We start from the raw sequence: 26,263 nt of genomic DNA on the forward strand, positions 1-26,263 counted from the left end.
AGAGCTGTAGCACATTCCCCCAGTGCCCTGGGTGTGCCGCACCTGATGTGACAGCGAGCTCCCACCACCTTCCCCAAAGTTGGTTATTCCTCATTCCCTGTCCCAAACAACCCAGTTGTGTGCTCAATGGAACAGCTGCTGCTTACCCCCAGCCCCACAGGAGTGTTCCAGTAGCAGGAGACAGGATCCCTGGAGAGCTGGGAAGCTTTTTTGAAAACCACATGGATAAAAACAGTTACAACAGAATGCCAAGAGCTGGTGGCACTTTGCAGCATTTGTTCCCTTGCAGCACATTCCAGTTTTTATCTCTGTAAGCTTTAATGTTGAGGCCAAAAAAATGGGAACCAGACTGCCTGATGCTGTAATTGCCTGTTTCCTCCTCTCCCTGGGCTTTTGAAGACAAAGCATGGCTTGGAGTGCCCTGGGAGAACAGACCCTGGGACATCCAGGAGTGTCCTGACAGAGCAGAGGCTGCCAGGGCTCCCCAGAAACCCTGAACACTCCTTTGGTTACTAATTATTCCTGGCAGGTGCCTTCTTAACCTAAGCCCAAAATAAGTTACTTTTGCTCCAGGAAGCCACCTGAGGCAGGAGGGAGACTCCTGCCCTATGTGGGATCTGGGTTGAAGACTGTCCTTCCCCTTTCCAGCGTGTTCCATCTAGCAGCTCCAAACACTGAAAACTCATTAAATTCCTGCTCCACTCCCCATGAGCTGCTCTTCAGAGAGACCCTAAAATACTCTAAATATACCTGAAACAAGATTTTTTTGATGGGCACAAAGACACTCAGTAAATCAATAAAAGCAAGAACAGAAGAAAGAGCTCCCAAAATTAATTTCCACCCTTTCTTACTCTGGAAGAAATCTGTGAACTACTCGTATCACAGTGATGTGGAGACATCAACTCTCCCACTGTCAGGAGAATAACAGTGACAGCAGATAATCCAGACCAGCTCCCGAGGAGCAAACAGGCTCAAGGACAGCCTGGCTGGGTGTCATTAATGGCCAGGCTGCTCCTCAGCCCTCCCTGGTCACTGATCTACTTCAGGTTGATCAATCAGATTAGAGAACAGACTGCCAGGCTGGAGCAGATCTATTACAGGTGCCCCAAGCTCTCAGTTCTCCCCCTCAAGGGGTTCTGCTCCCACACTCAGCTGTACACACTGGTAACGGGATCCCTGGGATGCTGCTCATGGAACTGGGCTCATTTTCTGCCTGGATGAGCTCTCCATTCACCACCAGCTCTGCACTCCCAGCCACAGCAGGCCAGCAAAGAGCCCTTAAATACTAAAAGTCGTTGATCTTTTTAATCCAGTCACCACAGCTTTTCCTTTCCCACAGAAAATCACTGAAGGCTTTGATTAGGTGAGTTGCTCAAACACTGTCTTAACCTGAAGGGAGCCTACAAGAAAGATGGAGAGGGATTTTTTACAAGAGCATGGAGTGACAGGACGAGGGGGAATTGCTTCACACTGACAGAGAGGGGCGTTAGATGGGATATTAGGAAGAAAATCTTCCCTGTGAGGGTGGGGAGGCCCTGGCACAGGGTGCCCAGAAAAGCTGTGGCTGCCCCATCCCTGGAAGTGCCCAAGGTCAGGCTGGACAGGGCTTGGAACACCCTGGGATAGTGGAAGGTGTCCGTGCCCATGGCAGGAGGTGGAATGGGATGGGCTTTGATGTCTTTCCAAAGCCATTCTGTGACTCTGTGACAAACAGCTCAAGCCTGCAGTGCACTTCCACCAGCAACAGAACACTCAGGTGGGAACAGAATCCCTCCTTCCACAGCCCAAATTTCCAATCCCACAATGCTTGGTCTGGAAATGAGGATTTCTTTTTATCACCAAGAAAGAAGTTGACATCCCTCCCCTAAACCTCAACTCTGCTTTCACCTGGCAATCCTTCCTGCAAGGAACAAACACAGCCCTGTGCACGACTAAGGGCCCTGCCCCCAGGGCAGCCTCAGGGAGACAGTCCCTTTTCTGCTGGATCAGTTCCCAAACCTCTTCCCCATGTGGCTGCTCAAGGTCTGCTCTGTCACAGCCCAGGACATACAGCACAGGAGCTGGGGAAGGGTTTGAACAAGATCAGGGATGAATTCCTGCTGCCACTTCCAGCAAAATTCTCCCAGTTATTGCCAGAATCAGCACAAGAAGGAACAAACTTTGTGAGAGTGCAGGAGCAGATAAAGATAAAAATAACAAAATCAACTCATCCTTGCAAGGGAAAAGCACTGAAAACCAACTCTGTGGACCAGCACTGCTCAGAAAGTCCAGCAAGAAGCATCCTTGGAGAGATCTCATCTCCCAGTGATGGTTTTGGGTTGTCATCACCTGGTACCGACACACGATGTCTCTCTTGGGCTCCTTTTCCCCACACTGTCTCCTCCCTTCTCCCTAATTAAACGGGATCTCTCTATCAGTAATTGACTCGCAGTCCCCCCCCTCTGTCGAAGCCACTGCACAAGCAGAAGTTGTCACACTGCTTTATCCTAATGATCTGGTGGCAGAGTGTTTGATCTAATTAACGCACACAATTAAATTACTCCTTTTCTGGAGTACTGTAATAAGAAGACAGTAGTTAGAAAACACTGTCAAAAATAAAAGCACCCATTTATAACACTGTGCTACAAGGGACCAGCTCCAGCAACTTCCACCCTGGTTGAAGGCAAAGTGCTCTCAGTGTGGCAGAGTCACAGAAAATCCAGCAAAGGGAGGATAAAATTGCCTTGATCAGTGTCTGTGTGAATTTGTGTTTGTGTGGAAAGTCTCCCAGGCGGGTAGGATGGTTAACAGCAGTGAAAGCAATTTAGTTGCAAAAATTTAAGCTTAAGAAACATCCAAAAGGGCCTTCCCAAAAGGCAGAACTACAGCAGGGAACAGTGGGAATTCAAACCTGATCAACAGCCCTGTGCAAAAGGATATATTTTCTGCTTCTCCTCATTGTACAACACATCTACCAGCTGGATGACGTTTTTGTGCCGTAATCGCCGCAGGAGCTGGATTTCCCTGCAGGAAGAGACAAGGAAAAAGTTATGTTTAAAAAGCTTATTCCCAACTCCATTTCTTCCAAAATTTCACCCAAACTTAACTTGACTGAACAGCTCAGAGACCTGAACTGAATCCTGTGTTTGTGGGGAATAAATGACGTAAAACAGTGAGGAGCCACCTTCCCTTGGCTCGGGGAACAGCCCCTTGAATGTCACTTTCTGTCAGCTGTTCTGATCTTTGTCTCCAGGGATTTTGTACCTGCCCCAAATCACGGTTTAGTCTCTTTTGCATTAAACTCAGCCTGCAAAATCCCACTGGATGCCAGCTGTAGAGAAACAGGCAAAGCAGGACAGTCAGGTCAGGGTAGTTGTGTTGGTGCCTGGCAGTGCAGGTCCTGTTTTTCACTTTGTTCTGCTGCTGCTCCATCCTGGGCTGTGCTGAGCTCCCAAATTCTCCTTCCCCACTCCCTTCCCGAGCCATTTGGCAAGTGCTTTAGGCAGCGTGGTCACACTTCATCAGCTCAGCCTCTGGGAAGCAGCACTACAAGGAATTCTGAGCACAGCTTGGGAAGTGAGAGCCCCTGCCCAAAGCCAGCTCAGAGCCCCTCATGGGCACAATTAGCAGCTCCAGTAAGGAGCTGGGGCCAGCACAAAGGCTGAGCAACAACCAGGAGCTGCTCCTTAGAAAGGCTTCTCTGATGCAGGAGTGCAAGGAGAATCCCTACTGATCTTTTAAGGATGCCTGAGCAGCGTGAATTATTTCACTACCAAAGTTTAGGCCGGAGACTCCTCCTTTCTCAGCTCTGGATTTAGAAGTAGCCATCAAGAGCTGAGCAGAGACCCGGGATACCACGGCAAAGCTCCCAAGTGTTCTGCGGACATGGCAGACAGGTCTAATTATAGGAATGACCAAAGGGCTGAAGTGGATTAAATTAGCACGGGAACTGCAGCCAGTGTCAGTGCGGGGCTGAGGAGATCCTGCAGCATGGAGGGAGAGGGCCAAGGGCTCCAACCAGGGCTGCCAGAGGGGAGCAAAGACACTCACACACAACTGCTTTTAACGTTGGGAACACATTTAAAATCCTGATCCCAACAGCTCACTCCCTGTAATACAGCTCGGAAGCACAAACACTAATTCCTCCCACCTTCAACGGACCAAGAAATATCTCATATTTCTGTAACAATTTCCCCCCCCCAGGAGGACTTTGCGAACCAATCCAAAATGCCGGGGCAGTGCCCCCACCCCTGGGGCAGAGGCCAAGCAGCCCTTTTCCCAGAGGAAAGATTACTTCTATTTTTAGCCCCTCTTTTGCTCTGGAATGCCTGAGGAGCAGGGACAGCCAGCCCAGTCACCTCTGATCCCGTTTCACTTTGCAAACCCCTCGAGTAGGGGAACACAGGTCTCACCTCCTTAGAACGGGCCTAAATTTGTTTTTTTTCTTCCAAAATTAACACCAAAACCCCACCCCAGCCCACTGCAAATGTGTGACCAGACAGAGTGCCCGAGGGCAGGGCCTGCTTCCAAGTACAACCCCCTTGGAGGAAGACAAGGAGTGAAAAGACCTTCTAACTCGAGCTGTCAGCTCCATTAAGCTCATCCTGGCAGATTAAGACTTATCCCCTGCAAGGTACCTGCTCTGGCAAATAACAGGGGGTGTTGTTGCTCAGAACTGTAAATAGCAAAGCTGCCTCCTTGTTCCATGTGCCACACCATTTTGGAAGATGCCAAAGGCAGCCTGGAAAGCAGACGTTCCTTCCTGAACATCTCCACCGTGAGATCCAGTGTTCTTCCTACAGCTTGTTCCCAGTCATTCCTGCCTAAACAAAACCCAGCAACACAGCCAAAGGATTCGATCCCTTCCTTCGGTTCACAAGGCTCTTCCCACAACATCCTGAAAGCTTAGGAAGTGCAGTTCCAGCTCCGGGACCGTGTGAGCCCAAGGGCTGCAAGTGCCAGGAAGATCTCGGTGTTGCTTTTTCTCTTTCCTAGTCCCAAGGGTCCATCCGCATTCTGCTCCTGCAGGGATGTCTGGCATTGCAAGCTCTAGATCCATCACAACCTGTGATTACAGCTCCCAGCATTTCACCTCTCAACCCAGCTCAGCAGAGGAAGTCCTTGAGCCACGCGGCTCCATAGGGAATGCGTGTCTGGGGAGGAGGGATCAGCCTGTTCTCACCTGAGTCCACACCTCCGGGGCTTCCAGCAAGTCCTTCCCCAGCAGAGATGTCCCTGTTTGGAAGTTCCAGTTTGGGACATGCAGATCCCAGGAACAAACTGTCACGGCACAGCCCCATGACCCAAGTTAACCCTCCGAGGAATTCCAAGGAGCACAAATTCCAACCTGAGCAATTGCCGAGGTGGTAAGTACAGCACAGGGCACTTGGGATCCCACAGAGCCCCAAACACTTAATTAACGTGTGAGGCTATTAGCACACGGCTTTATTAAACCTCTGCTGCTGCAGCCACAGGCTGCCAGGTTTTCCTGCCTCTTTTTGGCAATCCCACTAAACTCCTTTTTTTTGCAGGGATGAGTTCCAGCAGCATCTGCCTGACTGAGCCACCTCCACCTGCTCTACAGAGAAATGAAGATTCTCCCAATGGATTTAAGGAAACTCTGTCTTACAAGTTTAAGGCCTCAACATCTTCTCCAAGACTCAAGAGAGCCCTTCAGGGCTCATTTTCCTGGGCCAGAAGTGGAGTATTTTGGGGTAGAGAAAAATCATTCAATTTGATCGAAGTCCCAAACACATTTTAGTTGTAATTTCTGGGTCTCCAGAACACCAGGACACAGGGCTGGGGCAGGGGTGAGGCTGTAGCCTGGGATATCAGCAACAAGTGACCCAAGGATGGCATTAACATCCTATTTCCAGCCCCACATGTCCAGGTGCCCAAGGCCCAGCTCAGATTGTATGATCCTCCACAGCTCATTACTGCACTCTCATTACTCCCCTGTGTGTTAGTGCTCATGGACTCACCCGAGGGCCACAGTCTAGGAACTATTTTCCAGGGAATTCCTTGGATGACATGCTATCAGCACAGCTGAAGCAGCACTGAGGTGCCCTGTGAGGGGGCAGAGGCACGAGCCCACCACAGTAACTCAATCACCTCTGCCCAACAACCCAAGCCTCACGTGCAGCTTTTCCCTGGGTGGTAGGAAACACTGGAAACCACTTCAGTGATCAGATTCCAAGAGAGAAAGCAGAACCTGACAGTGTGATCCAGCCCACAACCTGATTTCCTGCAGTTCTGTGACACAGGAGCAGTTTCTGGATATAAACTCCTCGAAGCTGCGCCGACACAGCTGCCCAAAGTGAGATTCCAGGGCAGTCTGGCCATGTTGACGTTAAAACACTGATGTCAGTGTCCCATCCAGCACCACCTGGAGACCCCATAGAACTTTGTTCCTCCCACACTGACCACTCAAACATCTGGGTTTGGTCACATATCTCCACACTCAGAGCAGACACAGCTTTCACTCCCTGTCGCAGCAGTGCTGAAGAGTTCTGATAAGCTCAGAGTGCCACGGGCCCAGGGGACCACAAAATACAACAGTTTGCCTTAAAATTCCCCAGTGAAGCAGCAGATAAAGCACATGGATAGGTGGGCAGAGAGGAAAGGACGAGGGGACAGAAATAGGAACTTGAACTAAAGTAAACCCTGGGTACAAGACAAGACCTAAAATCTGTCTCAGTGTTTTGGAGCAGGAGGGGCTGAGCCAGGAAACGTCCACAGAAAACCTATCTTAGCAACTCCCTTAATGACCCATCTGATACTCTCAGCCCCACTCTGGGCACGAATAAAACTTCCACAGAGTTCACCCCAGGACACAGGAGCATTCCCATGGCTCTGAGAGCAGGGAACTCTCCTGATGTGGGCAAGCTCTTTTTATCTAATTTACATTAAAGGTTTCCCTAAGGAGGAAACTATCTCCACGTTCCCCAGTGGCAGCTCTGGATGTGCCCGTGGAGGGACCCAGGGACGGGGCACCCAGCCTCTACCAGAAAAACAAGAAACATTTTATTACACATTAACCAAGTTTGCTGGATCCTGAACCTGAGCCAGGAAGGGAAGGGAGAGACAGGGGAGGTCCCAGCCTTGGGATGTGACTGTTCCACTGCCAAGGCTGTCAAGAAAGGTTGGAAGGCAAAGTGAGAAAGCTCCCTGACAGCAGCGCTGGGACAGGATGTGAAATATCCCACAGCTAAACTGGGAAATCAAACTGAGGGACAGACACGGGACCCTGCAGGTCAGGGCTCACCACAAGAGTCTCCTCGACCTCTCAGAGCTCTCCCTCCCAGCCCAGATAAACCCTCATGGGTTGTTTGGGCTGCAGAGGCTCCTGCATGGCTGATAAGCAGCTCCTGGCAGGGCTGGGACGCAGCTGCTGCGAGGTCCCGGGAAGGGAAAGTTCCCACACCAGCCCCACAGATCCAGCCCCACATCTGGCTTCTCCTAGGGTTCACTTCCATGAGGTCCTTGTGCCCTGAGTAACCAGGTGTGTCAGAGGCACAGACAGACGACAACCCTTGGCCCCATTTTACAGCCACAGAAATCAGCTGGGGAGAGCCTTGAGTTACCTCCCAAGCACCTCAGAAATGAAACCAAGGAAAAAACCCGAAAACTTCCTGTGCCCATTGAGTGCCCCCTGGACATTGGATCCCATCCCAGGCACCTTCCACACGGGTGGGAGCAGGAATTGCCACCCCAGAGAGCTCCAGGGCCTTTGGAACACACCTGGGCAGGTACAGGAATAACCCCGACTGTGACGACCTGGGTGCATTTGTGTCCCCCCACCTTTCCCAGCCAGCAGCACCTGGGGAAGTTGAGACCTTACAGAGGGATTGCCTTAGGAAACACCATTTTATCCATTAAACACCACCAAAGTGGTGTATTCCAGACTGTCCTGGCCCTCGGGAACCTGTCCCTTCCCTGTGCCCAGCCTCACCCGGAGCACTGGCGGCTGTTCAGAGGTAAGAGATTCCTAAATGCCTGTGGATTAGGAAGAACTTCCACAGCAGAGCCACGCTGTCAGCTAAAACAACACAGGAGCTCAGCTGGAAAACAAGGACCAAGTTCACCCCCTCAGCTCCCAGAACTCTTTACTCACTTTTTCACATTGGCCTCCCCGTTGGGGATCCGGCGCAGTTTCTTCTTTTTCAGGATCTTCACAGCTCTCCTGCACAGGGTCTCTGAGTCCAGCATCTCCTTGACTTTGCCGTAGGAGCCCTCTCCCAGCAGGTCTCCCATGAGGTACTTGCCGATGAGCTTGGCCCGTTTGCGCCGGGGCTGGTAAATGACCTCGGTGGAGTCGATGCGGTGGATGAACGTGTCCATCCCCACCGACATCAGCTCGCTCTCCGCAAACATTCCCAGCTGCTGGGGCTCCTGCAGATCCATCCTGGATTAAGTTCCTTAACCTGTTTTTTCCTTAAGCGCTCAGGGCTTTAATCCTGTTCGTTAGTTTCCAACGCTCCCTTTTACTCCTTCTTGGAAAAAAAATATCCAGAAGATTGTACAAACATGAATAATAATAAAAAAAAAAAAAAAAAAAAACCAAAAAAAAAAGGGAAAAAAAAAAAAAAAAAAAAACCAAACCTAAGAGCTGCTTCCAGGTCAGTTGGATGCCAAAAGATCCCGGCCTGGCTCCAGAATGTCTTTGAAAAAGAACATAAATCTGTGACGGGACACACTCAGTTTGGGACTCGCTTTGCCTCCGACCCGGTCCCGGCTGCCGGGGGCTCTTCCCAGTCAACTGGCCTTGACTGGGCCCAGTTTGATCCTGCAGTGTTAGGTCATCTCCGGGCCGTCAGGCCACCCCGTGGAACCAGAGCAGCTCCCAGTCCCTCTCGTGACTTTCCATCCCTAGGAGCTCATGATTCCCAGCCGGGGTGGGAAGGTGTGCTCCCGCCGCCCTCCCGGGAGCACGGGGCGGAGGGGAGGGGTTCAGCCGTTGGGGAGCTGGAACCAAGTTTCCTTGAAGGAGTTTTCCGAAACAATTCTCGCGTCTTCGCTTTCGCCTACAAAAGTTTGAGGCCTTCGGTGCCTACCGAGAGCTCCCGGGGGCATCCTTCATCCACCGGGATTCCGCCTGGCACATGATGTGTCACCACCTCTGCTCCGGGTGTCAGCGGTGCAGGACAACACAACCCACCCCGGCCCCGCCGACCCCGGGGGGGGTCAGGGGGACTCTCTCTGCCCCGTGCCCCAACACCCGGCTCCTCCCGGGGGGGTCGGGGGGACCTTCTGCCCGGTGCCCGGCCCCTCACCGAGTGGGGTCAGGGATGCCCACCTGGCCCGGGCGGTCCCTCCCGCACCTCCCACAGGTGTCACCGGGGCAGGGAGGACACAGCGGGGGAGCAGGGAGGGCTGACAGGGGACAGGACACTTTTAGTGCGACAAAATCAGCGCCGGAGCCGGAATGGGACGGAATCCCAGCGGGGGGGTTTGGTGACCTCCGGGCCCTTCCCGGCCCGGGCCGGGTCCTTCCCCGCAGGCAGCTCCGGCCGCTCCCACCGGCCCGAACGGTGAACTAGGGGAGGGGGGGGGGGCCGGCCGAGTCCCCCCTCCCCGCCGCCGGGCGGGGGAACCGGGCCGGGCCCCGGCGCCGCGCTCCGCCCCGCCGCACCGCCGCCTCCCGCGTACCCCCGAGCTCAAGGGCCGCCCCTCGGCCGCTGCCCCCCGGCGTTGTCCCGGCCCCGGTCGCGCTCCCTGTCCCGGTCGCACCGCCCCGTTACCGCCCGCCCCGCCGCGCGCGCGCCGCCGCCGCCGCTGCCGCCATCTTGTCCCCGCCCGCCCCCGCCGTTCTGTCCCCCCCCACTCCGCGCCTCGCGCCGCCCCGGCGCGCTCTCCCATTGGCCGCGCTGCCGGCCCCGGCCCCGAGCGCTCGAGCGCTGATTGGCTGCGGCGGTACCACGTCGGGTTCCGGTTGGTTCGTTACGAGCAACCCGCCCACCCACTCCGGCCGGGGGCAGTGCAATATGATAGGTTAAGTGAGCTGTCAGTTGTCTTCAGAGGCGGGGTTTGAGGTGAAATGCAGATGTGATAGGTCGTAGGGTATGTCCGTCGCCAGGAAGGGCGGGGCTTGCGGCGGTAACGCGCTTCGATAGGCTGCGAGAGCTGTCCGTCACCGCTCGGAGGCGGGGCGGTGGAGGTGAAGGGCGGAGGGCAAAGGGCACGCGGGTGTCATGGAGACGAGGCCCGGCCCGGAGCCGGCCCTGCCCCGCCGCCCTCGCGGTCCGTCCGCCGTGCTTGGGCCGCGCTGCAGCAGCTTCGGGGTTGGGGCGAACCCGCTCCCCCCGCGGTGTCCTCCAGCCCGCGCGGTTCCCCTCGGCTCCGGCTGCGCCTCATCCCCTCCTGCCCAGCGTGGCCGTGTAAGTCCAGCCAAGCAGCTGCGAGGGCATCGCCAAAATAACGGGGGCATCCCCAACATAACGGCGCCCGGCTCCTGCACCCCGGGCAGACCCCGGTGCAGCCCGAGGGAACGGGCTCCTCTCGGTGCCGCCTGCCCCTCACGGAGACCTGCGGGGATCCTCCGCTGGCTCGTACGGGCTGGGCTGCACAACGCTGCTCCCCCCGCAGCAGGGGCGCTACGAGGCTCTCCTCCCGGTTTCACCGGACACCGGAGCCCCCTGCCCAGCCCGGGAGGCTGCGGTACGACAGCTCCAGCCTGTGCCGTGCCTGCTCCCGCCGGGAACACCGGGAACCGGTGCCGGCACATCGGGTTTGTGCAGTGCCAGCTCAGGGGAACCACGATGTCCCTGCAGCCGCCTCCAGCCCCGCTGTGCCAGAGGGTCGAAGCCTTGGGCAAAGGGACGGAGCCAGACTCGGCTGGGATTGCAACGTGGAGCACCAGCTCCAAGAGCTGAGCAGTTATTTTGAGACAAGGCAGGACAAATCCACAAGTTCTGCCTTTCCAGGAGAGCTGCTGGCACTGCACGGATCCCAAAGCACAGGTGGGAGAGCCCTGAGCCCGTTTTTGGGGGCCTGAGCAGGGTCAGAGCTCTCTGGGTCCCCAAAGCATCAGAGCACAGCGATGCTCCAGGGCTGGTTTGTTCAAGGAATTTGAGCCTGTGAAGGGTCGGGAGGAGGTTCCAAGGGCTCTGAAGAGGGGGTGTAGAGGAAGGGGCTGCCCTGCCGAGCCCTCCACTCCTGCTAGCACTGCCTTTCCCTCCCTCAATGGCTTCTGTCATGACAGCGCCTGGCTGGTGATTTACTCCAGTCTTGGCACCGAGTCCAAAGTGCTGGAACGCATCCCCCAAATTCTGGTAAGTGCTGTACATCCCCTTCCCGAGGTGTTCCCAGCAGTGGGAGGGCAGGATCGGCTGGAGGAGCTCCTGGCACTCCACACTCTGCTGCCTGTCCTGTTCCCTCTCCCACCAGGGTGGCAGGACAACAATCCCCCCCAAAGGTAAAATCCTGCTCGACCGTCCAGGAATGGGCCACTGGAGCGGGGCAAGCCAAGGACTCACATGGGGTGTCCCCAGGAACCCCCGAGCACCCCAGCCCTGTCCCCCATGGGGGCTGTGGGTGCATCAGGCAAAGCCAGAGGCTCTTGGGCTTTCCTGAGCGTGTGCACCAGCATCATCCCCCCCAGTGGGGAGAGCACAAGCTGGGGGGAACCAGCTGAGACCTGCCAAGCTCGTAGCACATGGGGCACTGCAGGAGCACAGCCCCCGCTGTCCCCTCACCCTCCACAGCCCCTCAACCTGGCTGAGGGAGCACAGAAGGGTCTATCTGGACATGGGATGGTTCTGTGGGACCCTGGCGCCCCAGCCAGGTCCCAGCCTTGGTCCCAGCCCCAGCCCAGCACTGCCAGGACCCTGCACGGGGCAGGGTCTGTCCCCTGGCTGCCTCTTCCCGCAGCTCTGGGGGCAGAGGGCCAGCTGGCGGCAGGGCTCTGCACCTCTCACCCCACGGAAAGTCAGGGGATTTCCAGGCTCTGGGGAAAAAAAACAGGAACTGGCAGTGGGTGACAGCGGCCAGGCGCACCCCGATGTGGAGCTGCTCTGCAGCAGAGTCCACGGGACCAGGGCCCCAAAACTCCCATCTTTGTCCCCATTTCCTGAGGCTGTCTCACAGGGACCAGCTGCCTGGGAAGGACTATTCCTGGAGAAGCCAGGCTGTTTTCCAGGGACACTGCTCCTGTATGGGGACAAACAGACAAGGACACAACTCAGCCACATCCCCACGCCTCCCACCAGTGCAGGCACAGGGCAGCCCCAGTGCTCCCAGAGCAGCATCAGTTCTGCTTCATCCCTGCCTTGGGGTTTCCTGTGTGAGTTGGGATCTGGGCTGGGATGGGAAGGAGATCCTGGTAAGGGAAATCCAGGTTTGGTGGTTCTGGGAGGAGGCTGGTTCAGCGCTGGATGGATCCCTGTGTGTTCTCCCACTTTATTTATTTATTTGTATTTGTGTAACACCAAATAAAGAGCTGGGGGGGAGGATTTAGAAGAAGGATCCATGTAAGAAGGATACGTTGCAAAGTGTGACAGGATTGCCTTGATTAACTACTGTGTGCAAATGAATGAAGCCTGGGAGCAGCAGGATTAGGAGGGAAAGAAAGGGACTGAGCCCCACACAGCTGTCTCAAACCTTCCTGGTTCCCCCTTTGCCTCTGGCACGAACCCAGTATTCCCAAGGACCCATTGTTAACGTGGTTCCCATTTGCCAGCACTTCCCTTCTTGGGAATAAATCAGTTCCCTCCTGCTGCTGCTGTCCTGGGGTAAAACCAGACCCATCTGGGAGGCTTTTGTGTGACCCCTGGGGATTTTGTTCCTACCCTGGGACTGCAAAGATTCATGAATCCAGTGCAAGCAAGGGGAAATTAAAAATATTAAAAGGCCCGGTGTGGGAAAAACGGGTGAGGAGCCCGGGGTGGTCATTCTTCAGCCCTGTGATCATTTAATTCCTACAGCAGGACTCGCGGCATGGCAGTGGGTAGAATCCTTGGAAGCTGCTCAGGGTTTGAGTGTTTCCAGCTCTCCTGGGTCCTCTGTGGGTTGAACTGCTGCCCTGGTCCTGCAGGGAGGCAAAGTGAGGAATTTCCTATCCTTTTGTGAGGAAAAGGACTGGACAGACTCCGCTCGGCCTGCGGCTGTGCGCAGCCAAGGCTGCTGCAGGACTTTGTTTTCCCTCCCATTTCCACCCCATCCCGGGACGGATGGATCCATGTGGGACACGAGGCGAGTGCTCCGGATCCGCACTGGTCCAAAGGCTGCGGGAAGGGGCCGTGCCGGCACCCACGCGAGCCCCCGGGCCCGGTGTGGGCCAGGACCCGCCGCTCTGGGGGCGAAGGGCCGGGCGGGGGAGCCGCGGCCCCGGGCTCCCTCTGCGCCGGGGGTTCCTTCGGCCGCGGGCCTCTGCCGCTCTTCGGGGCCACTTCCCGGCGCCGCGGGGCTCGCTGCCCGTTCACCACCTGGGGCCGCCACGGAGACCGGGTTTCGAGCCCTGCCTCTCCTGCTGCCCGGTTCCCCTGGGGCCCGTTCTCGCGCTGCCCCCACTGCCCCCGTTCCCCGCTGCCCACTCCCGGTTTTCTCCCGCTCGCCACCGCCCCTTTCCCCGGAAGTTCTGCGGCTTTCCCAACATGGCGGACCCGGAAGCGGCGGCAGGCGGCGGCGGCCGGGCGGGAGCCTGAGCCCCGGAGCCCCCGGGACCCCCCGGCGCCCCCCGCGAGCCCCGGATACAGGTAAGGGCCGCCCGCTCGCTCCCCCCCCGGGGCCCGCGGGTTCCTTTTCCCCCCAGCCCGGTCCCTCTGTGGGCGGGGGCCGCAGGCCCGCTCGAGACGGGCTGGGGGCTTCGGTGGGGACGCGGCCCCCGGCCGGGCCTGTCCCGGGAGCGGTCGGTCGGTGCCGCGGGGAGTCCGGGGGCTGCGGGGCGCGGGCCGGGCCCGGAGCAGCCTGTGGAGGCGGCAGCGCCGGCCCCGCTCCCCCCGCGCTTTGGCCGCCCGTGTCCCCCACGCGTGTCCGTCCCGTGAGTGGAGCGGGGCCGGGGGCGCTCGACGGAGACCGCTCGGGGCTGTGCCGGCAGCGGCAGCGCGTGTCTGCATCGGAGAGAGCCGGAGATGCTGCGGAGCCTCTGTGACCCCGATCCCAGCAAAGCCCAGACCCCTCCAACCCTGTCCGAGCCGGGTCCGGAGAGGGAATTGCCCCGGCACGGCCGGGGTGGCCACAGCCAGCGAACCTTCGTGTTTCTGGTTCTCTCTTCAGCTGCTTTTCCACGGAGCGCTGTAAAAACTGCACAGCAATCACAGAATCGTGGAATGGTTTGGGTTGGAAGGACCTCAAAGCTCATTCATTTCCACCCCCTGCCATGGGCACGGACACTTTCCACTATCCCAGGTTGCTCCAAGCCCCGTCTAACCTGGCCTTGGGCACTTCCAGGGATGGGGCAGCCACAGCTTCTCTGGGCACCCTGTGCCAGAGCCTCACCACCACTCGCACAGGGAAGGATTTCCTAATATCTAATCCAAACTTCCTCTTTGTCAGTGTGGAGCCATGAATCCATCATGCACCGAGCTCCTGCTGTGGTGCAGCCCATACTGGCCCAATTCAGAGCCTCTGCAATAGGGAACCAGCGCTGTCAGACCATTAACTGGGCTGGTACCGGAGGCTTCACCTTATTAAATACTAGTGCCAGGTCTAAAACTCCTCAGACTAACCCTAAATTCCAGTGTGAGAACTGTGGCTCCCCTTTAGCAGGCTCGATTTACAGTGAAAATGAGATGGGCTGGGTAGGGCAGGTCGTGCAGGTTCAGCACTGGCATCCCAAAGCTGGGATCCAAACCCCCAGAGGGTTTTCTGGTCCTTGTACTGGCCCTGGGGTGAGTCCGGAGGGCAGGAGGGTGTCGGCTGTGCCTCCTGAGGCTGTTCCTGCTGCACATCACGGAGTGTTGAGCTCGTCCTGAGCTATGCAGGAACGGCTGAACCAAGAGCAGCTGGTGGTGGGAGCGTTTAAGTGAAAAATGATGTGCTGATACTGTTGCTGTGGGGTTGGGAGTGCTGCATGTCCCGTTCAGCGCTGCCAGGTTTTGCAGAGCTCCATAAGCTGCCAGCTGGAGCCTTTGGAAGCCTGAGCTCTGTTATCTCTGCCACTGGCTCTTTACTTGATGGGGGTCTGTTTGTTGGATGTTTAAACCCTCATTTTCCTAAAATAAGCCTGTACCTGTCTCATTCAAATGTTGCCGGGAGGTCTCTGCACAGGAGAAAACCGCGCTGTGACCTGTCACCGTGAGATTCTGGATCCTTCAGGAAAGCCTTCCAGGCCTAATTGGGAGGTTTATACTCTCCTGAGACATTTTTCTGTTTAAAACTTAAAACTCCGAAGTCTTTTTTGGTTACACGATCGAGGTCTGCACAAGTGTGGGTGTGATCAAGGTGAACACACGCCTCTCACGGAGCAGGTGCACACTGAGCCTGCCTTAAGGCTGCCCTGATCCGTAGGGAAGTTGGCTTTGATGTCCTGGAGTGGTTTTTCCACCACGAGTGGCTGCGTGTGAAACAGAACATCGGGACCTGCTCAGGTCCAAAGGGTTTCTCCCAAGTGTCTCCTGGGAGAGAAGCTGGGGGAAAAAGGGTGAAGAATTTGGGACCTGAATTTTCCTGGCTCCTGACCTCGCTTAGCCAAGTTCTTTGTGGAAGGGGAGCAGCCCCAGTGCTCCCAGTGCCTTGCTCAGGCTCTGCCCCATACTGGGGAGCGTCCAAACCCCTGTTTTTGGGAACATTCCATGCACCCCATGTCTGAGCTACTGCCTCAGCCCTAGCTCTGCCTTGCAGGGATGCATTTGTAGTTTGGGAATGTTGGTGCTGGATGTGTGAGGGTGATCCCGGCAGGGCTGTGTGTCCTTTGGGAATGTCAGTGCCACGTGTGTGAGGGTGGGTGATTCCTGCAGGACTGTGTGTCCTTTGGGAATGTCGGTGCTGGATGTGTGAGGGTGATCCTGGGTGGATTTACACAGGAACGTGCCGAGCTCCTTATCAGAGCGTGGGTGATTTTTGGGGAAGCATTTTTGCCCTGTCCAGAAATAGTCCTGTGTGTTCTCCCAGGTGGAAAAACAGGGACAAGTGGAATCTACCTGTGGGGGACAGTTAATATTTTCTTGTAAAGGGGACTTTTCCCTCCGAAAAGCTGTATTTGATTGGTTTTATCCTGTATGGTCTGAGTATCAGACGAGGAGCAGTGAGCACTGCTCTTCCTTTTCTCCCTTGAAACTCTGCTGTCCTTGGAGGGCAGGTTTGTTCTTTTGTCTGCACCACCACAGCTCTTGCAAGAACCTCTGGAATGATCCAGATTTGTCTTCCCTTTCCTTACAGACTAATTCTCACAGCTAATCGGTCTCATGGATTGTTCCACGCTGCAGCTCTGCATTGGCTTGTGGTGCCCAGGTGGTGCCAGGGTTTGCCCTGGTGCCTGGCAGTGCCGTGCCCAGCTCCAGAGCTGCAATGTCTGTGTCGCAGGAGCCTTTTCCATGCTCAAAGCATTCAGGAGATCAGGGTGGCTCAAAGTGCTGACTTAGGATCCCCTGAAGCGATTCTGTTTTCATCACCCATAATATGTGTTTTCTGCTCTGGTGTTCTCCTTTGCGCTGGTGACGGGACCGAGTCCTATTCCCATCTGCTTGTTTGGTCTAAACTTCCCAAAAATACGTCAAGGAGAAGCATGAAAGAGGAACTTGAAGGTGCCTGGGTGCTTGAGATGTATAACTGGCTGTTCAGAGTTCCGTAGTGCTGAGTTCCCATTTCTTTGGGGCCGTTGCATCCTGACTGCATCCCGCAGTCATTGTATCCCACAGAATTCCCTCCAGCTCTGGTGGGTGCCCCAGCTGGGGGCTCATGAGTGGATGGAGCAGGGTGGGGACACTTTGGGGCTCCCCTTCTTCTCAGTGGGGGTGAGGAGGGTGAGCGGAACTGATCCCTGAGCAGGAGGAGGAGCAGGATCACATTCCCAAGGTGTTTTTGTTGTTCCCAGTGCGTGGTAATTCATGATCGGCAGGTTTAGCTCCGGCTGCTCCTGGCATGTCTGTAGGTTCCTGGCTGTCTTCCTTTAACGGAGGCAGTTTAAAACACACCAACAAAGGCTGGAACATAACAGGAGGAAGTGCCGGTTGCCTTTACTGGGTTGTTTTCACCTCTCCTGATCGTAGTTATCAGTGATCCAAGCCCTCACCCCCGGCTCTGTCCATCCTGGTTACTGCACAGCAGTTCTTTGTGTGTTCCCAATTGGAATTTTCCTGTTGGAGCACTGGTCTGAGAAATGCCTGAAAAGCTCAAGCTGTTAAAAGCTGAAATTTGTGCTCCGTAACCTCCAGACATGATGAATTCCAGAAGAATTCCAGGCTGGAGCTGCCCTTTAGTGCCTGTGCTGACAGCAAACCTTTAAGCAAAGGGTTTGGAATATTGAAACTGTCCTGGAGCTCAGTGATAGGATGAAATCACTCAGGGGCTTCGTCATCCTGTGCAGGGAGCTGCTTTCACTTTCAAACCTGGGCTGCCTGGCCAGGAAGGAACACGTCTGGTCCAGTGGGATTTTTAGTGCCCTCCCTCTGGATCTGGGGGATCGCTGCTTTTCCATAGCGCTGCTGCAAGAAAACGTGGTTGAAGCTGGGAACGGTCTCTGTGCTGTTGCTGCTGCTGTGGGCTGGGCTTTCCTCTCTCAGCCCTCTCCCAACACGAATGCTGGGACCGAGTGCTGGGACCGGGAGCCTCGTCTCTGGGGATTTGCCATAACAGCGGAAGCTGCTGCGTGGTCGGAGTATGTTTGGTAAGAGAAGTGGTGGAAAAACACTTAAAAAGTTTGCTGTAGCGGTTCCCTGGCGTGTGGGCCTTTGTGTTATCAGTGTTTACTGTCACAGCAGCAGGATGGGATGTGGAAGTGGAAGCACTTCGGAACTTGCTGATTTTTATGGTTTTCTATGATGTGGCTGCCTGGAGGAATGGCAGGACAGGCACACTGAGGGCTGCTCCCACTTCTCTGTTCTGGTGCTGGGTGTTATGCTGCTGTCCTCGGGCTCACGCAAGTCTCTGGATTTAGTGAGTTTTTGTTTCGTTTTTTCTTGGAACTTGGGTGTGTAAGCTGGACAGCAGCCCCTGGCACTGGAATGTGAGCTCGGAGTAAGAGCTGGGCCAGCCTCCACGTTCATCACCTGGAGCCCATTTTGCAGCACAAAGCTTTGGCAGGTGCAGGTTGGATTTTGGGGTGTCCAGCAAGTGCTGGTGCTGTTCTCCTGGGATAAGGAGTACCCTCAGCATCCTCCAGGACTGGGACATGGCTGGACTGGTGCCAGCTGTAGAGTGAGCTCTTGGTGCCTCTTTTTCCCCCGTTCTCAATGCTTGGATGTATTTTGCAGTTGCACTACAACTCCCCACAAACCAAGGCCCAGAGCATTCCAGCTTTCTTGCAAAGCAGTTTTCCTTTGTTTTGCCAGTGGGCTGTGATCTGTTGTGCAGGAGTTTTCTTAGGGAGCTGGTGCTGCTTTAGAGGCAGGCTCTGCTCTGCAGGGTCCACCAGTGAGATCTGGTGGTGTGAGACACGAGCTAATGCAGAGCAGGCACAGAGGGATTCTGATATTGATTTTACCCTTCCTAAGTTCCTTTGGATGTGTAAGTAAAGCTGTATATTTGCTACAGCTCTTACGGGAATCACTGCTGTTGATTTCCTCTCAAAAGCTGTTGCAAATAGGGGAAAGAAAAAAAGTAAAGCAGCAAAACCCCTGAAGTCTGGTGTAAGAAAGAGTCACAGGGTTTTACAGACACCAGAGCAGTCAGTGGCATTGACCCTGAGATCAGCAAACCTCAGCCCTGCTTGGGTACAGCTGAGCAGGAGATGAAGGGAATCTTTTCAAAATAGGAAAGGGAGACCTTCTCCCCACAAACCCCTCCCCCCCCAAACAATCACTCTGGGAGCTCTACACATCATTCCATAGGTGGGATGTGAATGTTGAACTCTGCTCTTCACCCAGAAGTTCCTCAGAACACGAGAGCTTCTCCTGTGACTCCACCACGGGATCGGTGTCCGGGCTCAGGGGTCCTGGCTGGTCCCTGTGGGCCCTGCAGCCCCCACATGAGCCCTGCCCAGAGGGCACTGCTGGCACAGCTGCAGCACCACAGGAAGGCAGAAAGTCACTAATTTCACTTTCCATTGCAAATGCCACAGTCATTTTGTCCACCGCAAGGTCACTTATTTTTAAAGGGCCTCGGAGTCAGAAATGGCTTTTCAAAAATATTCCTTGTAGCACACAGTGTCTCCTGAATGATCACAGGTGGCTCTTTTAAATTACAGCTTTGGTCTGTGCTCTGTAGGTGTTGTGTGTGGCTTGATTGCTCCATCCAAAGGTTTTGGCCACTTTGATTTACTCAGCTTCTGGGGAGGGTCAGGGAGGGCAGAAAGGGGCAAAGAAAGATTCGGTGGAAGTAAAGACATCATGGATGCTTTTCTCTGCTCCTCTGGTTGTATAGGTTGCTTTCACCATCTCTTTTTTATTTTAATCCATTAAATCCTGTTGGAAATTGGTTTCCTTTGGGATTATGGAGAATTTAGAAGAAAATTAATCAGTTTGGAGGTTTTGACTGAGAAGCTGCACTGGAGGCAGCGTGTTACTGTGGGGTTAATCCTGCCAGGACAATGTTTCTGTTGTGTTGGATCCGCTTTTGCTGGCAAAAGGGAAAGTGCCAGAATCGGATAAATTCAGGAATTTCTAGCATTAATACTGTTAATTTCAAATGAGTAACAGGGTCTGGTTTGACTGGTGTGGGAAAGATCTTGGTGCACAGAAACATGTGCCTTGGAACTGGGGAGACCTCAGTGTGCCATGGGATGGGAGACGAGGGTTCACTGCTGGCTCAGCGGTGTCCCACCTCCAGAGCATATTTTCGGGAAAAGAGGCAATTTGGGGGAATTGATTACCATGAGTTTGCACACGAGTGCAGAGTCTTCTCACACATTAGATAAGAAAATTCCTCAGGCCGAGCCCAGCTGTGTGTGCAGCGACCCAGGTGATCTTAGGGACCTGCGGGGCTCCTGCGGTGTGAAAGGCAGGAGAGGTGTGTTCCAGTTCCAGCCTGGGTGAATTCCAGGTGTGGTGGTAATGGAGAGCTCTGTTTCCCATAAAACCCTCTCTTTTCTGAAGAGGCAGCAGCATTTCACAGGCTGGTGGCTGTTTGCTCATCTCTCAGCTATGTTTAAGCTTACAAGTGGGTTTTTTTTTTCCCCACCTCCCCTTTCACAAAACCTAAACGTGCCTTTCTTTCCCAGCCCCAGGACATGGTGCAGGGTGAAGAGCACAGATAAAGACGCTCCCACCACTCACTCCACAGCCTGTCCCACCATCCCGAGGACTCCATGCGGCAGGACACGGGCTGATGCCCTCAGCTCACCCCGCCATGGATGGGGGGAACAGCTTCCCACAGCACCAGCAGCCGGGCGATGCCGTCTGCAGTATCCCCGGCCTCCACTCCCAGCTCGCCGTGCCAGACATGGAGGTGAGGCCCTGCAGATCCTGGGGAGGAGGAGGCTGTGCCCAGGAGGGGTCTGGGCAGAGCAGTCCGGCCTGGTAGATCCTGGGAGTTCTGGTCCGTGTTTACAGCAGCGATTTCCAGACTTCCAGGCAGCTGTGCAGGGGTGTGCGGGATCGATCGGAGGGGTTGAGGTTGAAGTGGGGAGGGAAAAGCAGAGCTGTGATTAAAAGAAGGCCTCTCTGAAAGCTGCCGGGTGGCAGCTCCTTGGGGAAGGACTGAAGAGTGGGCCCAGGGTTGCAGACCTTGTTCTTACCCCATCACATCTCTCCCAGACGTGTGAATCTGTGCCGGGGTCCAGCTGTCCCTGTTTCTAGAGCAGCAGAGATAAATAAGTTGTATTTGTCCTGATATAGCTGCTAAAACCAGACCAGGTCCCTCATGCATTTGTCCAACAGGGCAAAAAGCAAACCCTGTCCCAAAATAGCTGACGTGTTCCTGGAGTTTTCTCCTTCCGTTTCAAATTCTGGAATGTGTCACATGCAGGGACACAGAGGTTCAAGCGAGGCCCAAGTGCCTGTGGCTTCAAGTACAAGGTTTCATTGCTTTGGGCACACAAAGAGCAGATTAAAGGCTGCTGTGGAGCTGAGTAAGGAGATACTGTGTTCTCTCCCTGGTTTTATTGGTATGAGCTGAGCTAAGAGCTTCCCGTTAATTGGAGACTGTTCAAGGAAGCGTGAAGACAAAAGGCACAGAAGGACATTTTTGGGTGTGATCTCTGCCAGCCGATTTCAGGTTATTTGGTTGGTGCTGGCATCCCACAGAGACTGAATTATAGAATCATGGAATCACTGAGGTTGGAAAAGACCTTCAAGGTCATCAAGTCCAATCTGTGACTGATCCCCACCTTGTCACCAGATCAGAGCGTTGAGTGCCACATCCAGTCCTTCCTTGGACACCTCCAGGGATGGGGACTCCACCACCTCCCTGGGCAGCCTCTTCCAGTGCCTGATCACCCTTTCCATGAAGAAATTCTTCCTGCTGTCCAACCCAAACATCTTTTGGCACAGCTTGATGCCATTTCCTCTTGTCCTTTCAGAGTGTCCAGTGAAAGGGCTGGGGAAGGGGACTGACCCTGGTGACCATCTGGGGACAGTGGTAGGGGAGTGGCTTCCAAAGCTGAAACTGGAGTTCTACTGGGGAGATGAGGAGCCACCTCTGCCTCTGGGAAGCACTGAGGGAGGGAAGCCATGGGCCTGCCCTCGGACCTGCAGCCCCAGGTAACAGTTCCAGGCCTCTGCTGCCCTAACTGTTGTGCCTTCTCCTTGCAGAATTCCATGCTGGCCGCCGACTCATGGAGTAGCTGCTACCCAGTCTCTTTCCCAACCTCGTCTTTCCCAAGTGAAAACCAGTGAGTGCTGTTCTCCTTTGTCTAATCCCCTCTGCTCATGCACACCCCGTGATTCAACTGTTTCTTTACTGCTTTCCATGTTTACTTTATTTCACGATCTGATGGGGAAATAATTGCATCACTCACTGATCTTGTGGCATTTCAGACACTGCTGCAGCTTGGAAACAGCAGCAAACAGCTTTTTGTTTTGAAAAAGGAGAGAAAACCTTTGTTTTCTGGTAAACCTGGAGGCTGCAGTAAGGGAGGAACAGCCTTGGTTTAGCCTGGATTTGTAACACTAATGGAATTTTTAACAGATCCTGCTGAGCAAACACAATAGGCAGTCTCTAGCTTTGCACAGATGTGGAGGAAGGTGTTACCTGTACCAGGTGTCAGGTTTCTGGTGAAGTTAAAATCCTTTGCCATGTCACTGGAAGCGACTGACTCTAACAGCCATGTCATGTCTACACTGAAAAATGTTGTTTTCCATTTTCCCTATTTACAATGAACCTCCATCCTGGATCACAAGGTGGGATATGACAAATGTTTGGACAACATAAAGTGGCCTTGTGCCATCACTGTGACTTGGCTAAGGACTCTGGTGGGGCTGGAGGTTTGGAGGCTGATCCATGGCTGCCTCGGTCTCTGTGAATCCAGGGAGTGGCACGGATACACAGGATGTGTTCTTTATCTAGGTCAGAGGTGGGAGGAAGGAGAATTGAAAGAAGCAGAACTTGACATCCTGAGCTAGCAACTGTGTCCCAGGTGCCTGGAATTAAACTGGGGATTTAGTGTAACCTCCCTCCTAAAGGGATTTCGGCATCTTCGTGGTGGGATCCCTCCCTGTGAGGGTGTGAGTTCCAGGAGCAGTGAGGATCAGCCCAGCCCCTCTGTCAGGTGGATGAGGGGACTTGTGTCCCTCTGTTGGTTCTGCTGCCCCGGTGGCCCCGGTCCCCTCTGGCCACAGCGGGAGCTGCCCAGCAGCACGGGGTGAATGGACAGGGCAGTTCCCCGTGAGGGGGTACCAGAAGCTGCCCCACAGGTGCTGAGGGAGCTGGGCTGTGCCAGCTCCTCCCCACAGGAGACTTCTCAGATCCATTCAGGCCCTTTGCTCTTGGCCAGCCTGGCTGATTGGAAGGGGCTGTGCTTTTTGAGCAGGATTCCTGTAAATTACACGTTGTGAATCCTCCGGAGAGCTATAACAGAATTTCTGTTTTGCTGCATTGAACCACAAGATTAGATTGTGTTTATCTATTGAGTTGGGTTTTTGTTTTTTTTCCTTGACCATTTGTTCTGGTTCTGCCCCTCACTCTCTTCCTGTTTGGTGCTGCTCATATCAGCGCTGCCGGGAACGTTACAGCCTGATCCTGCAAGGACATGCCTGTGTCTGACACAAACCTGGAATTGCTGCCTTTGCTGGAGTTACTTCTGGAAATGAGGCCCATTGTAGTAATGATTTGATAGGGAATGATTTAGCCAAGGCTGCACCTTTAGCTTCCTGTTCTTCATACCCCAGGAGCTGTAAAAATCACCTTTCAGGTGAGATTTTCCATATCTGCATTTCGCATTAAAGAAGTCTGTGCTTTTTGTATTTGAAAACAGCACTGACTCTGTTTTAGGTGGATTCAGAGTGAGGGGGTTACAGGTAGGAATCCTGAAAGGAGTGGAAACACTGAAAAGTGGGATTTTAAAGGCAGTTGTAATTGTAGCCCCTGCTGTAACACAGAAAAATGCAGCTAGCATTAGAGGTGGTGCACACTTCTCTTCACAGTCATTACAGAGAAATCTCATTTGCAAGTGGCTGTGTTTGGACAGGGCTTATTCTCATAGCAACATCTTTATCCTGAAGCAGGTTTTTCCTGTTTCCTTTCAGGAGTTCACTTTCATGCTAGGGAATTTCTTTAGAAGACCCCAAACGTGGCCTCTTTGGTTCAGATTTTCTTAACCTGACAAATGTCAACAGTGTATTAAACCTCTCTGAAAGAACCAGGGAGGTTCAGGGCTCTGAAGAGCAGTAGCTCAGTTCTTTTTTGAGGAAATTATCCCTGCAGAGCTCAGCTTCCCTTGCTGCTGGAGGCTCAGCACATTCCTGGCTGGGGGGCCTGGGACAGCCCCGTTGTGCTCTGGGACGAGGTGTCACACAGCTACAGCAAAGCTTTGTCCCCAGTTTCCAAAACACACGACCCCTTTTCTTGCTGTTTTCGTGCCCCATTCCACCTCTGCATGGAGCATTGCTTGCTGGAATAGTAAAGCAAGCTCTGAAAAACGTGGATTGGTGTCTGATGGGGAAGGAAAGTGCCGGGCTGGTGCTGAGGCAGCCCGTGGCCTCTCAGCTCTCCACTGGCCTGAGATGTGAAGTTTGTGTGTCTGAGTGGAGGACAGAGGATGGAACCTGGCCAAAACACACATGGGAGGTCTCAGAGAAGTGGTACTGTGGGCCCAGAAGGGCTTTGGATGCATTGGGTCACAGATGAGCAGCTGGAATGCAACGGAATTGGGACGGAGCATTCCTCTCTGGGCAGCTGGTGTGATTAAACCAGCATAAATTTCCTTCCTGGTTTTTGGTTGTCCAGTGAACCCCCTCGGCCTCTGAGGGAAGCTGATGACCCACAGTAGCTTCCATGGAGCAGTTTGCCAGGAGCTAAGCCCTGGAGAGGCTGAGCAGGTGAGGACAGGGCAGTTTGCTGTGGGCTGTGTTCACACCTTGGCTGTGACAGGGTCACTGACCTGATTCTTACAGTTAAAGTGTTTTTGTCTCAGTTTAATTCAAGCGAGCTTGTCAATGGCTCTGTGCCAGCCCTGCAAATGAGGGGGAACAGCTTTGAGTTCTGACTCAAGGGAAGGTAAAGCCCAGCTCCAAAGGTACTGATAGGATTTGGGGGCTATCCAAGGAGGATCTCAGAGCAGTGCTCAGAGCTGCTGTGGGCTCTCCCTGCAAACTTCAGGAACCAAGTGCATCTCACACGGACAGATTGAAAGACCCAAGATTAAAGGAAACAAAATACCAACCAGAGCTGGTCATTCCACAGCAGGCCAGGGAGGTTGGGGCTCTCTTGGTCTCCTTCCCGTTACCTTGACTGACCCTTGTCCAGGCCACAAAGTGCCAGGGAAACAGGAGGGGGTGTTCACTTTTCCAGTAAAAATAGTTTTCCTATTCCTTGGTTTGTTCATTGGCGCTGGCCAAGCTCTGTCCTCGTGTGAGAGACAGCAAGACCACAGTGGCCTCGACTTGAAAGCTTTTTAAACCAGCCTTTTCCTGTGTGGAAATACATTCATTCCCAGAATTTATGCCCAGATTTTAATTTCCTTGGATGGATTAGGAGGAGCCGACAGTCAGGGCTGGACTGTGGGAGCTGGGACGTGCAGGTGTGTTCACACAGGGTCTCAGGTGTCTCTGCAGCAGGTAAAGCCATGGTAACACTGAAAAGAAGGAAGGAAGAAAAGGAGGAAGGAGCTGTTCATTTTTGAGGATATTATCTTTAGTGATGGGAAACGAGCAGGAAAAATGTATTTATCAGAAGAGATAACTGTGTTTGCACATAAATCCGCAGGTAAATGTTCACCGAGTGTGTTAACGAGCTGCTGGTGCCACACATGGCACCTTAATTGCTTAATAATCCTTTGGCAGCTCGGCATTCCCAGCTCCTGGGCAGGAGTTCTGTTCAAACTCTGTTTCTCCCTCCCCTAGCGCCCCGTTCAAGGTTTTGGCCGTGGGTTCTGTGACTCTGGCATCGGGGAGAACGTACAGCTCCCCACAGGAGGAAACCATCCAGCCGGGGTGGACGTCCCGTGGCTCCAGCGCCCAGGGTGTCGGTGGCGATTGCCCAAGCAGGAGCACGGCCTCTTACGGGAAGGATTACAAAGCACATTCCTCGCTCCTGCAGGAGAGGGAAAGGGCTTGTGCCTGTAATAGCAAACCAGGAGGTGGCGTGGAGCAGAGGCCAGCGGCTGCTCCTGGGCAGGAGGAGGGAAATTGGCTGCTCTTGTGCAGTTTTTGCCCCTGGCTGCCCGGAGGAAGCAGATGCTGGGCGCAGGGAGCGGGAGGAAGCTGGCATGGCCCTGCCCAGGAGAAGCAGGCAGCATCTTTGCTTGTTCCCTTCCTAGCTGGGCAGAGATCTTGCCTTTGAACTCACACCAGTCACATCCCTAGTTCCTCTCTTGTGTGGCACTTCTGTCTGTGTTTCCCTGTCGCCAGTCCTTCTGTTCTGACCTGCCTTTGGGGTCTGTGAGCCGTGAACCCCCTGTCTGGGTGGGCTAACAGGGATGTTTCCCTGTCAGAGCTGGTTTGTGGGGCTGTTTTGGGGGTTTTGTGGCCCAAACTGGCATTCAGGTATGATGTTTCCCTGCACCTCATGTCCTTATGTGGTGACTGGCAGGTCCACCACACCCATCACGCTGGGACGTCCCGGGGCTTAATTCTGCTTTGTCATCAAGGCTGAAATA

At 54.4% G+C, this 26,263-nt stretch overlaps 2 protein-coding genes across 7 annotated transcripts in view; one reads left to right on the forward strand and one right to left on the reverse strand.

The window, feature by feature from the left end:
* Positions 1-9,581, reverse strand: part of STK11 (serine/threonine kinase 11) — a 32,564-nt gene extending 22,983 nt beyond the window's left edge. Inside the window, exons 1-3 of one of the 3 annotated variants that reach the window (XM_042037194.1) lie at positions 8,581-9,581; positions 8,093-8,468; positions 2,920-3,003 (exon numbers count right to left, since the gene is read on the reverse strand). In XM_042037194.1, coding sequence (XP_041893128.1) covers positions 2,920-3,003; positions 8,093-8,382 — 374 coding nt within the window. In that variant the 5' untranslated portion in view covers positions 8,383-8,468; positions 8,581-9,581. Of the gene's footprint in view, positions 1-2,919; positions 3,004-8,092 lie in introns of all 3 variants that reach the window. The other 2 variants (XM_042037284.1, XM_042037101.1) reach the window with 2 other exon arrangements.
* A 599-nt stretch (positions 9,582-10,180) lies between these two features.
* Positions 10,181-26,263, forward strand: part of SBNO2 (strawberry notch homolog 2) — a 34,814-nt gene continuing 18,731 nt past the window's right edge. Inside the window, exons 1-3 of one of the 4 annotated variants that reach the window (XM_042036584.1) lie at positions 10,181-10,355; positions 20,231-20,457; positions 21,762-21,841. In XM_042036584.1, the coding sequence (XP_041892518.1) occupies positions 20,338-20,457; positions 21,762-21,841 (200 nt within the window). In that variant the 5' untranslated portion in view covers positions 10,181-10,355; positions 20,231-20,337. Of the gene's footprint in view, positions 10,356-13,610; positions 13,671-17,480; positions 17,741-20,230; positions 20,458-21,756; positions 21,842-23,160; positions 23,360-26,263 lie in introns of those variants that run through there. The other 3 variants (XM_042036450.1, XM_042036510.1, XM_042036672.1) reach the window with 3 other exon arrangements.

The sequence above is a fragment of the Corvus kubaryi genome, unplaced genomic scaffold, assembly GCF_017639235.1.
Source record: "Corvus kubaryi isolate FWS band 111438036 unplaced genomic scaffold, C.kubaryi_AGA036_p1.0 121, whole genome shotgun sequence".
NCBI lineage: Eukaryota > Metazoa > Chordata > Aves > Passeriformes > Corvidae > Corvus > Corvus kubaryi.